The sequence below is a fragment of the Myotis nattereri genome, assembly GCF_964212035.1.
Source record: "Myotis nattereri genome assembly, chromosome: 13".
In the NCBI taxonomy this organism is placed as follows: domain Eukaryota; kingdom Metazoa; phylum Chordata; class Mammalia; order Chiroptera; family Vespertilionidae; genus Myotis; species Myotis nattereri.
Window position 1 is genome coordinate 45053815 of NC_138088.1, and position 16338 is coordinate 45070152.

Sequence of the window (16338 nt, forward strand, 5' to 3'; positions counted from 1 at the left end):
CCCCCCTCCCCACCCCTGCGGGCGTCGCAGGCTTTCCCGCAGCCTCCCGGCCCCTGCGGTCCCGGGGCTGCAGAGGAACCGCTGATGAGATGTTCTCTGACGCAGACCCACTTTTCCCTTGGGAACCCCGAACGAGCTGAGGGAGGGAACAAAGCCTCGCCCTGTGGGTCCCACTCTAACTGGAAAAAGAGGGCCTTACCCTCGGAGCTCCGGGTGGGGAACAGGCCTACGGGACACCTCCCAGAAAACCCTAGGACAGGGCCAAGGGAGGCGACAGAACCGTGTGGTGTCCGGATGACAAATCCCAGTCGTTAATTGGTAGGCACCCCGGCGCTCAAGTCATTTCCAAACCAGACTTTCAGTGGGGAGGGACCCTCGGACTAGGGGGCGGCTTCTACGCAGATGCCCGTCCCGGCGCCCTAGGTCTGCGGCGCGCGCGCAGCTGCGGTAATCGCGGAGCGCCCCCCCACCCCCCATCCGGCTGCCCCGCTTCCCTCCCCCCGCCAGGCCCCGAGCAGAGCTCCGCCCCCAACGCACCGCCCCAACCCCCCGCGCCTTAAAACCGGTGCACACCGCCCCGCCGCGCCCCGCCTCGCGCACCTCTCCTCTCCTTTGTATCTGCGGCCGCAGTCGCGCTCGGGGCGCTGTCCTGGCACCATGAGTTTCAGCTCGGAGCACTACCTGTGCGGCCCCTCTTCCTACCGCAAGGTGTTCGGAGACAGCTCGCGCCTGTCCTCGCGCCTCTCGGGGGCTGGCGGCGCGGGCAGCTACCGCTCGCAGTCGCTGACCCGCTGCACTGTGGCCTCCTCCGCCGCCTGCTCCTCGGCCTCGTCTCTCGGTCTGGGCCTGGCCTACCGCCGGCCTCCCGCGTCCGATGGGCTGGACCTGAGCCAGGCGGCCGCGCGCACCAACGAGTACAAGATCATCCGCACCAACGAGAAGGAGCAGCTGCAGGGCCTCAACGACCGCTTCGCCGTGTTCATCGAAAAGGTGCACCAGCTGGAGACGCAGAACCGCTCTCTGGAGACCGAGCTGGCGGCGCTGCGGCAGCGCCACGCCGAGCCGTCGCGCGTGGGCGAGCTCTTCCAGCGAGAGCTGCGCGACCTGCGCGCGCAGCTGGAGGAGGCGAGCTCGGCCCGCGCTCAGGCCCTGCTGGAGCGCGACGGGCTGGCGGAGGAGGTGCAGCGGCTGCGGGCGCGCTGCGAGGAGGAGAGCCGCGGGCGCGAAGGCGCCGAGCGCGCCCTGAAGGCGCAGCAGCGCGACGTGGACGGCGCCACGTTGGCCCGCCTGGACCTGGAGAAGAAGGTGGAGTCGCTCCTGGATGAGCTGGCTTTCGTGCGCCAGGTGCACGACGAGGAGGTGGCCGAGCTGCTGGCCACGCTGCAGGCGTCGTCGCAGGCTGCGGCCGAGGTGGATGTGGCCGTGGCCAAACCAGACCTGAGTTCGGCGCTGAGGGAGATCCGCGCCCAGTATGAGTCCCTGGCTGCCAAAAACCTGCAGTCCGCCGAGGAGTGGTACAAGTCCAAGTTCGCCAACCTGAACGAGCAGGCGGCGCGCAGCACCGAGGCCATCCGGGCCAGCCGCGAGGAGATCCACGAGTACCGGCGCCAGCTGCAGGCGCGCACCATTGAGATCGAGGGCCTTCGCGGAGCCAATGAGTCCCTGGAGAGGCAGATCCTGGAGCTGGAGGAGAGACACAGTGCCGAAGTGGCCAGCTACCAGGTAAGGGCTGGAGCGCTGGAGAGGGCGGGGCGCCCTGTCCCCTCCTGCGCATCCCTGCGATTTCCCCGCACAATGGTGGCCCAAGGAATCGAGAGGAGGGGAGGGAGGAAAGAGCCTGGACTAGAGGCCTTGGCAAACAAAAAGCTCTGGGCTCTCCACTGATAATTGTAGGGGCCTGGACGCCCCCTTCTCCTGCCTCTCACATACCTTCTCGGGCCCTTCTCACAAAGAAGCCCTTAGCTTCTCTTCAGATTTCGAAAATCTAACTTATGCCTCCCAGTCAGCAAGTGGGAATAAACACACGTAAGACTGGAAGAACAGTTCCCCACCCAAACGGAGGTGGGTCCCACCTGCTCCGTGGTTGACGGTGCTGTCTTGGCTCTTTGCCTTCTTTTTATTGACTGAAAGGTTTTCTGTGCGCCCTGGAATAGATATTTATAGAGTATGGTCTGCCCTAGGGTTGGGGGAAGAATGCTGGACTGAACTGGAAAGGGTTCTACTCCATTTTCTTGACTTTTATCCTCAAAGGAGTAGAGATTGGGAACCAACGAGATGGGTGGTCAGGCTAGTGTAACCGCCCTGTCCTTGCTCTTACCCCTCCCCCAACACACATATACACAAAACACACACACACACACACACACACACACACACACACACACACACACGATTCCCTTGTCTACCGATTGTATTTCTTCTTAAAGCTTTACACCAGTTAGCCAATGCAAATGGTTGGGGCGCTGTCCTCGGTGCTGATATAGAATTCTTTCCCATCTCAGAAATGTCTCCCCCCTCGCATGTCCCAGTTATGACTCTCTAGGCAATTAACTGCTTAGATTTTTTCTTCTTTTGTAACACCAACACATCAGTCTTGGCTACCTGCAATCAAAAGTCACCCTGTGGACAGCATCAATAGTCACTTTCATGGATGGCTTAGCACTTAATAAAAACCACTAAATCTGCTCAGGAACAGTGAGTCCCCACTTGAAAATGCCCTTTCTCTTAACAGTTTGCCAATCTAAGTGAATGTGATAAATCAAAGAGATTGGTTCTATCTTTGTTATAGGTCACTTATTTTTCATCTTTGCCTGTCCTCTAAGCTCCTATGATTGGCTCTTTCCTCACTTTTCCTCCAAAGACCACTGCATCTTCAGTTTTTCTATATAAAACATTCTGGGCTTATGACCACAAGGGCACAGAGGCAGGAGGAAGGTCTAGAAAATAATATAAATAGTGTTGTTCAGATTCAAGGTACAATAAAAGCTCTGTGGGGTAGAAGCTAATTCAGAAACTTGCAATAATTCATTCTAGCCAAGATCAAAGTTTACATTTGATTAAAATAATAGGGTTTAGGGAACATTAATAAAATACATACAAGAAGGGAGTGAAACCTCAAATGTGTGATTTCAGTCTGGAGATAAAGAATAATTATTGGTGTGCAGATATTTGTTGTTCATTATAAATTACTTTCTTTGATAAAGGAAGAAAGCTTGCTTGGACCATTTGTTCTTGTTAGTTTGCAATTACAGTACTATTCCAGTGAAGATTTCTATTCTACTTCAAGATCTGTAACTTGAACTTTTCACTATGTGGCCTAGTCCCTGGAAGGTCTGGATTAGTCACATTTAGTTCATTGAAGCTTCGTGTTTTCTTCTAGAAGCCTCAAAAGATGAGCTAGGTGATCTCCTGAAGGGCTAGCCCAATATTTCTACAAAAAGGATAACTTACCCGAAACTGCCATCTGAATTGGGCTTTGCCATCCTCTACTTGCTTGTTACAGCTCCTGCGTTCTAAAGGGTATGACAATATGGTCTGGCTTGTTTTGTTTGCATTAAAAGGCTTTCAGTGTTAGACAATAGTAGGGTCATGGAGACATCATCTACAGGAGAGAATAAAACACAGAAACTGCGCATGTCCGCAGCTCTGCGGTGTTGCCCCCCATCAACTTTTGCTTTCAGTGCCTCAGTGGACATGCTGATGGAGTGGAGGATATCAGAGGCAGAAAGCTATTTCCTACCCCTTGGGCCCTAAGGCTAAAGAGGGGCTGACATCTTCACCTGCAGAACCTGAAGGCTTGAAGCCACAGGGGTATCCTCTGGCTCTTCTGACAATCTCAGCCGTGCTGATGAAGATGAAAAGCGCCCTTCCCCACAGTGAGAGTCAGCCATTGTTCTCTTGCCCTCTCACCCCTTCCCCCCCGCCCCTTTCACTGCAGTCTGGGAGGCTGTTCTCTTTCTTCTGCTTCAACGATTAGTCCTAGGCCCCTTTTCCTTTGACGCTTGCCACCCTACTAGAGGCAGAGGACGGCTCCATTAAAATCCTGCTTTCCCTGCCCCAGAGATCTGACAGCTTATTTGAGGAGAGAAAGCTTATTACATTTTGAACAGATAAAGAATGATTCAAGGTGACATAGTAAGTACACAGTGGTGCATGAGAGGTCCAAATCAGGCAACAGGAGAAATGATAAAGAGCTATGGCTTTTGTCTTCAAAAGCCAAATGCAGTCACCCTCTTTAGCTGAAGACTTCATTTCTACAACAGGGCAGTTCGGGTTCCTGCATGGCTGCTTCACCACCATTAGAGCCCCCATTCTTCCAAAGATATCTGCGGACATTTTTGAAGGGTACTGGGCCTCCTGGCCCTGTACTATGGTCAGTCTTGGAAAGCTAAAGCTTTCCTTGAAAGACCTTGCTGAACAATCAAGATCACCATTATTTAATGCTCTCCAGGGAGAGCAGCCAAATCTGCCCTCTTCTCTCCAGTATGAGACTGGAATATAGCCTAATTAAATAGCAGGAAGGGGCCGGTCCCTTGGAGATTTTGGGTGGCAGTGCCTGCATATAAATCTATAGCCTGATAGATCAATTCCTGATTTTAGAATTCAAGAAAAAAAACCTACATTTATTTAGTCTGTAACTCTTCCATACACTTTGTTTTGTTTTGTTCTTGCCCCTCTCTACCCCACTGTATTACTGGGGCCATCATGATAGCTCCTTTACAAAAATAAATAGAAACTAGTGCTTCCTAAACCCATTGACATACCAAGGTCACTAGAGGGCTTAAAAAAAAGATCCTTAAGCTCACTCCTGATGATATGGATTCAGTAGTTTGAGTGGGTGTGGCCAAGAATAAGTGTTTTTCAATAAAAATGCTGCATCCTGTTGTTCTTCAGATAGATTTTGGGGTGCAAGAACCTAAGGCACATTTCCCAGCTCATATAATGCAAGATTTTAAAGTATGGTAGGGGAAAAAAAGAAAACAAATGTGGGGATAAAACAAAGGCAGGAGGGAGAACAAGGCACATGGGTGGATCACATATAAAAATCCTTCCTCCCCACCTAAATTTATTATGCATAGTAGTCATTCTGGATGGCTGCATTCACTACTGTTATCTGGCTGAGGGCCCCTAAATGTGGTGAAATTTGTAGCACTGTTTGTCACTCCTCTTCACTGAAAATGCTAGGGTAGCCAGTTCTTTCTCTTACTCCCAGCCCATATCCTTCCAGCCCCGAGGAAGATGCTCAGCACCTGCTTTATCGTTCCCAGGAGAGACCCCAGCTGGAGCTGGAAGTGCCTCTGTCCCATTGCCCCAGGCTAAGCCAGCAGCAGCTGTGTGGTTGGGGGAGGGGTGCACTGCAGTGCTCTGCTCTGATTTCGCGAGCAGGAAGCCATCTTTGGCAGAGCTTTTGAAGGGCGAGGCAAGACAGCCTGGTGTAGGGAAACAAAGAGCGCACACAAAGAGAGGAGACCTTGACTAGCAGTGATCAGCAGGCAGCACAGTTCCTTCTGAAAGGTGTAAAGTGGTGCTTTTTATCTACTCTGATCCATGAAATAGACATGTGGAATGTGCAACAAAAAGAAGTTCAAGGAAATCTCATCTATCTAGAACTCAACTCCCCAATAACCTCTTTTTCAGAAAACACAGCTGTGAAACAAAACCTTTTTTTTAAAAAAAAGGACCTGCTAATGAGTCAAAAAATATCTATTTCTAAATCATATATTAGGAAGTTGACCCCTCTGATGCCCTCAGTCTGTTCATTCTTACTTGACATAATTCTAGAACACTTTGTTTGGATTTAGAGTCTGCCACATGATAGAGAAGGAGAAGGGACTACAGGAGTCAGGCATTTCAAGGAGAAGTAGCAGCAGATTAGTTCTTTCAGAACAAAGAAAACCAATGAGTAACCAACAAAGAAAACACTAATTCAAACACTGCTCTTTGGGGTCATTTAGGATAGAATAAGCAGTCTGGTATACCTCAGTTGACCTAAAAGATAAAAGACATCACAGAATTATAAAAAAATAATTGATCATTATCATAACCCATAGTTGCCTCCCACATATGACCCAACCAGGGCCAGGGATGGATCCTGCACAGGTCAACACTCTAACCCAGCCGTGGGCAAACTACGGCCCGCGGCCCGTTTGAAATGAATAAAATGATTGAAATAAAAGACCGTACCCTTTTATGTAATGATGTTTACTTCGAATTTATATTAGTTCACACAAACACTCCATCCATGCTTTAGTTCCGGCCCTCCGGTCCAGTTTAAGAACCCATTGTGGCCCTCGAGTCAAAAAGTTTGCCCACCCCCCCTGCTCTAACCACTGAACAATACCAGCCAGGGTGCTTTTTAAAAATTTGTCCTCCCACAGAAGGTACCTTTTTCTCATTTGCACAGTGTTCTTTCATGGGTTAACAGCTGCCCGGGCTGGAGGTAAGAGAATGTGAGGTAAGTGTGGGGAGAGTACTTAAGTTGGAAGCCAGAAAGACTGAGTGGAGGACATTTGTACTGAGTCTTGGATGACAGGGAGTGGGCCAAGTAAAGACCCACGCCAGAGTACTCCAAACAGAGGAATAGCCCAAGGGCCTGGGACGGCACCTTGCTAAGTCTAGGAAGCAAAAGAGAAGGCCAGGGTAGCTGAAACACACTGAGTACGGGGGAGTGTATAGGCCATGTTGAGGAGTTGGGACCTTACTCCACAGGCATTGGAGGATTTTGAGCAGGTAAATAGGACCTATTGTTTTCAAAAGGTCCTTCTGGCTGCTCCAGAATGACAGATGTAAAACTGTTTTTCTTCTATGCCTGGGTTTGCACCTGGAAGAATTTGGAGCAAAACTATGACATAGAGAAGTTCCTTTTTTTAAAAAAAAAAAATATATCATTTCAGTCTGCCATGTGGATAAAAAAAAATTCCATGGAGTATTCCTGCTTCCTCCGTATTTGTGGCATGAAGTGCTTTCAGTGAAGTGATTGAGTAGCAGACCTCCAGGAAACCAGCAACACGAATGGAGGCAGAGAAGACCCGCTGTCTTCTCTGCACTTTCCACAGTGGAATTTTCTGAATCTACTAGTAAGCTCCTAACCTGAGGCTTTGGGTTATGGCAAGGACATCCAACAAATGAGTTAGTGAGTTAGTTAACAGCAAGTACAAGCAAGGGAGGGATGGTAAGCAGATTTTAAAAAGAAAATATCTCCTACCTGGCCAGTGGTAAAGTTGGTTGGAGCATCCTCCCCTAGACCAAAAAAGGTTGTAGATTCAATCCCTGGTTAGGGGGCATACAGGAGGCAACCAATTAATGTTTCTCTCTTACATCAATTTTTCTCTTTCTCTCTCCCTCCCTCCCTCTCCCTCTCCCTTTCTCTCTCTCTCTAAAAATAAATCAATAAATCAATAAACATACCCCCAGGTAAGTATTAAATATATATATATATATATATCTCCTTAGTGTTCAGTTGAGAACCATGGGGAGATTTGGATGCATGGTAAAAAAAATGGAGGTGACACCCCTGAACAAATGAATCACAATCTAGGCTGGGCATGGGGAGGAGAGAGTTCTGGATGTTTTAATGTGTAGTCACGGTTGAGTGTCTTTGACTTGTGGGAATCTCAATGAATTTCTGCTGGTTTTGACCTAAATATGTCGGCTATGTCACTTTTCAGGACAGCATTGGGCAACTGGAGAATGATCTGAGGAACACCAAGAGTGAGATGGCACGCCACCTTCGGGAATACCAGGACTTGCTCAATGTCAAAATGGCTCTTGACATCGAGATAGCAGCTTACAGGTACATCAAAGGGCACGCTCCGAGCAAATGCAGTCACCTGGGGCGGCATTACCCAAATAAGTGGTTCTGGTCTTTCCTGTTTCTTATGGGTGAGAGAGGATGAGGAAAGATAGCACTGATTTTAAAGAAAGGATGATAAAAACTATTAGTTACGAAAAACAAGGTTTTGGGGCCACTCTTTTGTGATGCCATTTAGGCTGGCCTGAGAAAAATCTGGGATCTGAAACAGGTTCATTCACTGGTCTTTGATGTTCCTGGTTCCACTCCATTTGTACTCCTGTACAGATCTCAAGTTCAGACTGAATTAGGCAGTTCTTTCCTCCTCTGTGGACTTCTCACCTCCTTATTCCTATTGCACTTATGGTATTAATTAAGAAAATTACTTTTCTCTAGAGAGCTTTGTAGACTCTAAGTGCCAAAAATAGGTGTGATGAGGCCAAGGGGAACTGTAAGTTTTCCCTTTGTTAATATGTTAGTGAATAGGATAGGTTACCCTTTGGCAGTGCTGTAAACACAGCGGGTGCGGAAGATGTGTGTGTGTGCGTGCATGCATGTGATAGATAACCTCAAGTCTTTGAGACGTGGAGTTCAGTATCTATTGGTCTCAATCTCATGAATAAACCACAAAATCTTATGGAATTTTTCTTTCCTTTTTCTTTTAGAATTTTTTCAATATAAGTATGACCTGCAGGGCTAAGTTTTGTTTGTTTTTTAAAGTTGCAAGTTAGCCTCCTAAGATTTTTTTTTCTCTCTGTTCGATTTACAGGAAATTGCTGGAAGGCGAAGAGACACGTTTTAGCACCAGTGGGTCAAGCATTTTAGGGCTCAATCCACTTCCCAATCCAGGTTATCTGCTCCCGCCTAGAATCCTCAGTTCTACTACCTCCAAAGTCTCATCCACTGGGCTGTCTCTTAAGAAAGAGGAGGAGGGTGAGGAGGAGGAGGCGTCTAAGGTCACCTCTAAGAAAACCTCCCAGATAGGGGAAAGTTTTGAAGAAATATTGGAGGAGACCGTAATATCTACTAAGAAAACCGAGAAATCAAATATAGAAGAAAGCACCATTTCAAGCCAAAAGATATAATTCTGTTGCTTAAAAAGAGTTAATGCTTAAGAGGGGATAATATGCATTTGACTTGTTAACAGCCTATTCCTGAACCAAAACACCTGTCATCACTATAAAATGTCTTCAAGGCTTCAGTCTCATAGTTAGCATTGAATACCTACATTCTCTAATAAGGAAACCACCTCTTAGATTGGAGCAAACCACGGCCCTACAGCCATCACAGAGGAGTTATCTAAGAACACAGCTTTCTCACCTAAAGCACAGGCTTTACAGTGATAGATGATTCAGGTACAGAGGAAGTACAAACTCAGGTGCTAAATCTGTGATCATCATCTTTTGCTGTGATTTAAAATTAAAACCTATCTCACTCATTATAACTAGCCATTGCCCAGCTATATCATCTCACTCTAGATACCTAAAATATAAGATCACTGCCAAAGATAAACGAATGGTCCACACCCCACCACCCCAATAGAACCGTTTCACAAATGATAGGTGTTTGTTTGATGGACACTTTTCCTCCCACCCACCTCAATTCCATTTAGCTTTTTCTCAAAAGAACGTACCCCCTTTAGCTCTCTTTGCGGAATGGGTAAAATATGATGCATGTTGACCATTTCTGTGATTCATGTAATGACTTCACCCTGCCCATTTCCTATCCTTCCAATTCTGTAGGTTAAAATAAAAATGGCAGTGGTAAGTGTTAAGGGTTGCCTCCAACAAATAAAATAATGAAAACTTTGTAGATTTTAGGCTTTTCAGCTTAACAAACCCATTTAATTAGGAGAGGGAAAAAAACACCCTACTTGATTAAGAATGTAGCTTTTCACCTTAATGTTAGAAACACAGTAATAGTTGCCATAAGCTGTGATTAAGCTGACCTTAGATTTAGTAACATAAGCTAGAAGAGGTGAGTATTTGTATGAATGGAAAAAGTGAAGGTCTCATTTATCTGTGTCAGTTTGTTTGTGGTGATATAGAGTTAATTGTTTCATGCCCTTAGCCTTAGAATCCATATATTCCCCTTCCTACTCGTCTAGGTCCTAAAAGGCTTTGTTTTCACTTTCCTCTGCCTTTTTAAAAGTGCTAAGTGTAGATTATGTTATCAGCAGGACACAGTGCTACTGCCCCAAAGCAAAAGAAGTCACTTCTGGTCAATCAACACCACCAGCAAATAAATAAATAAATAAATCTCTTTTCTAAGAGAGTCTTGCCCAGCAGTTTTCCCACTGCTGCATCGTTGGTGGTCTCTCCCCTGCTGGAGAGGAAGAGACACCCAGACCAGAGGAGGGGCGCACATGCTCCTACTCACATGCTAGGAAGTAGATTTTGGAGCCTCAATTTTCATCTGCCCAACTGTGTAGCAGCTGCATTCCACGTGTGCCAAGTTCGACGCAGGATTTGTTCTCTGCCAGCAGTCACTTCACCAGAGCTAAAGAGTTGCTGTGTCTCTCTCACACATCTGCATTAAGATAAGGACGTGATGCTTTTACTGAACTTTCTTATCCTAGCACATGCTTCCATAGTTCAAGGAACTTGAAAGATACTTTTCTTCCTTTCCCTTACTCCATCCCTGGCTTTATTCCCCACACTTACTGTAAAACATTAATAAAATAAGAATTAAGTGTCTCATGAGTTCCACCAACATAACTTGTGTTCTGTGGTTTCTGCTGCTTCAACTGAGAAAAGCATTGTTTGGTTCAGTGAGACAACTGCTCCCCCGAGAAAATTCAGAAATGGTCTGCTCTCTGTTCCGTGCTTCCACAGTGAGTTTGTTTCCCTGCCACAGCCTTGGGGCTCTCTAGTCTGCATTTGCTTCAGACTGTCTGGTCTGCCACACATGATGCACTGAGTGAACAGTTAATGGCAGGGAGTGGGGAAATCCAATGACGAAAGACACTGCATTCTGTGCCTGGATAATGATTTAATTAGCTTAGCTTGGTGAACCTTTCTGAGCATAAACTGGCAGAACATATGATAAAAAGTCCTTCAAAACAATAAGAATCTTACTTCTTTGAAAAGGGGGTTATACTTTTGAAGAACTGGGATATTTAGGTAGAACATGGGTGACAGGAATACAATTTTCCTCTGCTGTAAATGATTCTTCTTTGGAATTGTAGACCTCTTGGAAAAAGTTATGAACCCTTTTCCCAGAAACACACACGCACAAAAAAACTTTGTACAGATCAAGGGCCTTGTGACTCCTCTAGGACTATCTACTTCTGGTGTCCAGAGTCCGTGGATGCCAAATTGAGATGTCCTAATGCCATGCCAGGTTCTAGGATAGAGACTGCAAATGAGAGGCTATGTGGATGCAACTCACAGTTGATGCTGGTGGTTGAAGCTGGCCGAATCCTGAACAACACTATCATTCTCAGTCCATCTGGCTAAGGTACTTGTATGCCACTCAAAGATGTATCACTGGTACCTCTGGTGCAAAGAGATTTGTTAGTCATTACTAACAATGAGTTGTATAGTAATTAAAACATCTTTTAGAGCCTGTTAAGGAACAACAGTCTCATCAATACATGGGTCTGCAATATAGACATTGGCTGCTGCTTCTAAGAATATTTTAGTTAATGAATCCTTCTCTATGCCAAGCCGGAGTCCTTTCATTACATTTATATAATCTATGGCTCTGACTAATTTGCATCTCCTATTTTCAGTGAGTTGCCACTAAGTGTCATGAGCTCGTTTATAAAAGAAAGACATTAAAAGCATCTTACGGAGTTGATCAATTATTAAGTCAGAATAATTACAGTAACAGGGAAACATGAGGCGGGGAGGAGAAGGGAAGGAAAGCAAGCAATATCAGCCGTTACAGCAGAACACGACAGAACAGGGCAACAAAGTGAGCCTATGAGATTGTGAGGAGACCTGTCTGCAAAGCACATGAATGATATCCAAACATGATTTTTCCATTCATTAGATAATGAGGCCCTCTGTATCCTGAGACTTATTAATTTATAAGTTATAATTACTGCTATAATTTATTCAGTACTTACTTACAGTATTATGTATTAGACACTGTACCAGGCAGTGAACATAGAATTATCTCATTTAAACCTCATAACCACTCTTTTATTTTATTTTTTAATTGATGTTTCCTTTTTACATTTTTTTATTGATTTCAGGGAGAAAGGAAGGGAGAGAGGGAGGGAAGGAGGGAGAGAGAGAGAGAGAGAGAGAGAGAGAGGCATCAATGATGAGAGAAAAATCATTGATCAGCTGCCTCCTGCACACCACACACTGGGGATGGAGCCCACAACTTGGGCATGTGTCCTGATGGACTCGAACCATAACCTCCTGGTTCATAGGTGAACACTTAAGCACTGAGCCATGCTGGCTGGGCTCACAACCACTCTTTAAGTGTAGTATTTGTATCCCGTTTTACAAATGAAGGAGTAGAGGCTTGGAATGACAAGGTTAAGACCCTTGTCTGATATCACACATACAGAACTCAACTGGGATTTGAAGCTCCTTTTTCTGACTCTGCAGTGCTTGCTTTTCTTTCCTGTGTAAGAGAAACCCCCTCACTTGAGGGAATAGAAATATTTTTATCTTCTTTATCACCCTTCCGTTCCAGGTTTCTCTTAAGGTTTCTTAGCTTCCAAAACCCTTGGCAACACTTAGTCCTATAGGCAAACTGATACACTTTGCAGACTTCGTGAGCCCACTGCCTTCCTGCATTGCAGTGAGGTGGTAGCAGCTCAAAACTGGGCTCTGGGCCCATCCAACTATGAGTCGTCTCTGCTCCTGCTAAAAGATAGAATTGGATGTTATTAAAAAAATTTTTTTTTAAATGATTTGGCAAGAAATTCTGTAGCTCATTATCAAGGGGCCTAGAATGGACAATTCCTCAAGAGGCAATAAATCCAGGATACTTGGAATTCATTTTACTGTACTGACTAAAGCGGGGGCAAAATTTGAGCAACTGTCTGGAAACTAGATCCCAAATTTTAGGTCCAGAGATAATGCAAGTCACATGTAGTCCTGGGGATAAGCTTCTAGAACTTACCTGTGAACACAAACAGGGAGCCTAGAACCATGGCTCAAAAAGCAAACATGAAGCGGTATTCAAAATGTACCTCATTTAAGAATCCCTTGGAACAGAAAGCAGATGGGCAGTGGCCAGGGCCGAGAGAAGGGGAAATGGGGAGTTACTACTGGATGGGTATGGGGTTTTATTTTGGAGTGATGTAAATGTTTGGAACTAGATAGAGGTGGTAACTGCACAACATTGTGAATGTTCTAAATGCCCCTGAGTTGTTCACTTTTAAATTATTGATATTATGCTATGTAAGTTTTAGCTCAATTAAAAAAATCCATTGATAGAGAATTTATGGATCTATGAGAAAAATATAATTATAAAGCCCACTATACCTTCTGCTCCAGCTGAGACCATTATGCACAGCCATGCTGGGTCAATTCTAGTTTGAAAGAATTCCATTAGGACAACAGAAGTCAAATCTAATAAGCATATTGACTTCAAAACAGAGCCTGGAGAAAAAGTCCAAAATCTCCTTGCGCATAAATGAAAAAAAAAACTAGAAATGTTGCTTGTTATGAGCATTCATCACTGACTTCCAACCAATATTATTTTTATTATTATATTGTCAGAAATCTCTCAGGTCCTGAAAAAACATCTAAATCATAAGAATGCATTTTTTCTTAGAAAAATAAATTGGTGTGCCTGAAAGCACAGAAATCTAAAACAGAAATTACTGGGCAGGGGGCAGAGGGGCTTTGAAGGGTCTTAAAATAGAGCTCAGACTGGCCAGAGTGGCTCAGTTGGTTGTGCATTGCCCTGTGCATTGAAAGGTTGCTCGTTCGATTCCAAGTTGTATGAAAGGCAACCAATCAATGTTTCTCACATCAATGTTTCTATGTTCTTTTTTCCCTCTCTCTAAGCATATTCTCAGTGAGGATTAAAAACAGAGCTCATATGTGAAATTGTATTTTTCTTTGTAGAATATACATTACTAGCTTTGCTACATGCTCAAATCTAATGTACACCTTAGATCAGTGATTTTCAATCGTTTTCACCTCATGGCACACATAAACTAATTATTAACATTCTGCAGCACACAAAAAAATCTATTTTGGCCACTCTGATAAAAAGAATAGCTATAATTTTGATTTATTTACACACCGGACAACTATTGTTATTGTTTTATTGGCTGTTGTCATTTTATTTGACAATCTAAAGAAAAAGAGGTCACTGCTCCTGACTAAATAGTCAGGTATTGCATGTTTTAAAAATTCTTGAGGAACATCAGTTGAAAATTGCCAGGTTAGAGTAATATCATTATGCCTTTTACTATTTTCAGATATCTCACATGGATTTGCCATTTGTAAATGGGAGAGGGCTCCTGAATCCAGTCAAACAAAGAGCTGTGTTTACTACATTACCATGTCCCCCTTAAAGGGTGAAAAGAATAGTTACTAGGTAGATCAAAGGACTTCTCTTTTATCGATCTCCTAGAAGATGATTAGATTGCCCTCATGTTTTATGCTGATATCCACAAGCTTACTAGGTGGGGGTAGGGATTAGCTAAAATTTATAGATTCTTTCTTACAATCCCTTCACACACACACACACACACACACACACACACACACACACCAGGATTGTAATAAAGCAGAGTGAGTCACACTGCGGACTTTATAAGATTTATGTTTTTACAGTGCTTCAGCAATTCTCTATGAAACAAAATAGAGAAAGCCCAGGGTACAAAGAAAAATGAAGACTGATCTCAGAGGAGTCTCTAGGCTCGCTTCCTCACTGATTAATTACTGTAGGTCACCACATGGCTACTCATCTCCCCTGCTGAGGCAAGTGGTCTCTATTCTTTGTAAGTCTGAGACATTTCATTTTTAGCTCTATCACATGCTGTTAGAGGTTATAGAATGCTCAGCAAAGCGTAACCAATATCATTAATATAAGCTCTGGAGTTTGGGAATACAATCAGTACCAGATTCTAGTCAATTGCTGCTTATTGCACAGGGCAAAAAAGCATTCTTCCTTAGGAAGTGCTTATTAAAAAAAATTTAATTCACTAAGGTTACCTGTTATACCATAAGTATGAATATGAGAGGTGTAACTTCTATCTCTCATTATTTCCTGGCATAAGGATTCACACATGACATATAGAATTCCTGATGTCCTTTAGTGCTAGACAATATTTTATCTTTTCCTTAAGCCAGACTTGAGCTCAACAGAAGGAACTCCTTTCTGGCAATTAAAACTGTCTGCCTTCGCACTAATCCAGTCTGCAAAGTAGAAGCAGCAAAGTCAACACTAGAATTATGGTGCCCTAGCTGGTTTGTCTCAGTGGATAGAGCGTTGACTTGCGGACTGAAAGGTCCCAGGTTCGATTCTGGTCAAGGGCACATGCCCAGGTTGCCGGCTCGATCCCTAGTAGGGGGCATGCAGGAGGCAGCCGATCAACGATTCTCTCTCACCATTGATGTTTCTGTCTCTCTCTCCCTCTCCCTTCCTTTCTGAAATAAAAAAAAAACAAAAACAAAAAACAAAAAAAAACACAGACACCATCAGAACAAAATAAAAATGCAGTCAAGATCAAACCATATCCATTTTATGTAAGTAGGTACTTGGCAAGCTTTCAGGAGATCAATATGGCATTTCATTTGTGAGTGGACTATTAATCTCTAGAATAAAATTTAGATCAGTACATTTTGAAGAAATGCCAATAATCAAACCTATGTACATAATAACATTGAAAAAGGATAAAAATGAGAACCTACTCACCCTAGGCAGTTTGGCTCAGTGGAGAGAGCATTGACCTGTGGACTGAAGGGTCCTGGGTTTAATTCCGGTCAAAGGCACATACTTGCAGGCTGCATCCCTGGCCCTGGTCTCAGGGCCATGTGGGAGGCAACCAATCAATGTCTCTCTCACATCAATTTTTCTCTCTCTGTCTCTCCCTCTCCCTTTCACTCTCTCTAAAAAATCAATGGAAAAATATTCTCATGGGAGGATTAACCAAAAACAAAACAAAACAAAACAAAAAACCTACTCTTTGGTTATGGTCTACTGAAGAAAACAAAGATGAACATTCAGAATCATTATCTGCTTGAAACTTCTGTTACCAGGGCTTTCCAAGAAGAGAAAATATACTATGAAGGTTGCAACTATTTGAACTTTAAAGGGGGGAAAAATCCAATAAAACAATTAGTCACACATCTGATAAGCGCTTATGACCTGGTGATCCTACAAGAATATTCATCTAGGATTGAATCAGAGTATACATTCTGGACAAGCTGAATGGGACAAATACATGGGTCAGAGGTGTTACTTCTAAGAATTCAAAGACAAAGTCACACTAGGAGAGTCATCCTGTGTGCAAGGCCTGTGAGCTTGGAATCCAGAGGAATTTAATTTTGGGAATTTAGTTTTGTTTCTACTTATGTTCCTAGTAAACATTCCTTTTGAAAAAACTTGATGGTATCTCAACAAAA

The 16338-nt window shown here is 44.3% G+C and overlaps 2 protein-coding genes across 3 annotated transcripts in view; one reads left to right on the forward strand and one right to left on the reverse strand.

Annotated features, from left to right (window-relative positions):
• NT5C2 (5'-nucleotidase, cytosolic II) overlaps positions 1-1064 on the reverse strand; it is a 143857-nt gene extending 142793 nt beyond the window's left edge. For both annotated transcript variants that reach the window (XM_081104633.1, XM_081104632.1), the window contains exon 1: positions 601-1064. In XM_081104633.1, coding sequence (XP_080960759.1) covers positions 601-659 — 59 coding nt within the window. In that variant the 5' untranslated portion in view covers positions 660-1064. The remainder of the gene's footprint in view (positions 1-600) is intronic.
• On the forward strand, positions 558-10485 carry INA (internexin neuronal intermediate filament protein alpha). The gene is made up of 3 exons (XM_081104640.1): positions 558-1722; positions 7668-7792; positions 8559-10485. The coding sequence occupies exons 1-3, from the start codon at positions 658-660 to the stop codon at positions 8872-8874; spliced, it is 1506 nt and encodes a 501-aa protein (XP_080960766.1). The 5' UTR covers positions 558-657; the 3' UTR covers positions 8875-10485.
• Positions 10486-16338: the final 5853 nt, after the last annotated feature.

What these genes read in the sequence shown, in the direction of transcription:
- INA (XM_081104640.1), top strand. Translation starts at nt 658, where the DNA reads ATGAGTTTCAGCTCGGAGCACTACCTGTGCGGCCCCTCTTCCTACCGC. An exon ending in CCGAAGTGGCCAGCTACCAG is followed by an intron (nt 1,723 to 7,667) that starts GTAAGGGCTGGA and finishes GTCACTTTTCAG; the next exon opens with GACAGCATTGGGCAACTGGA. An exon ending in ATCGAGATAGCAGCTTACAG is followed by an intron (nt 7,793 to 8,558) that starts GTACATCAAAGG and finishes TTCGATTTACAG; the next exon opens with GAAATTGCTGGAAGGCGAAG.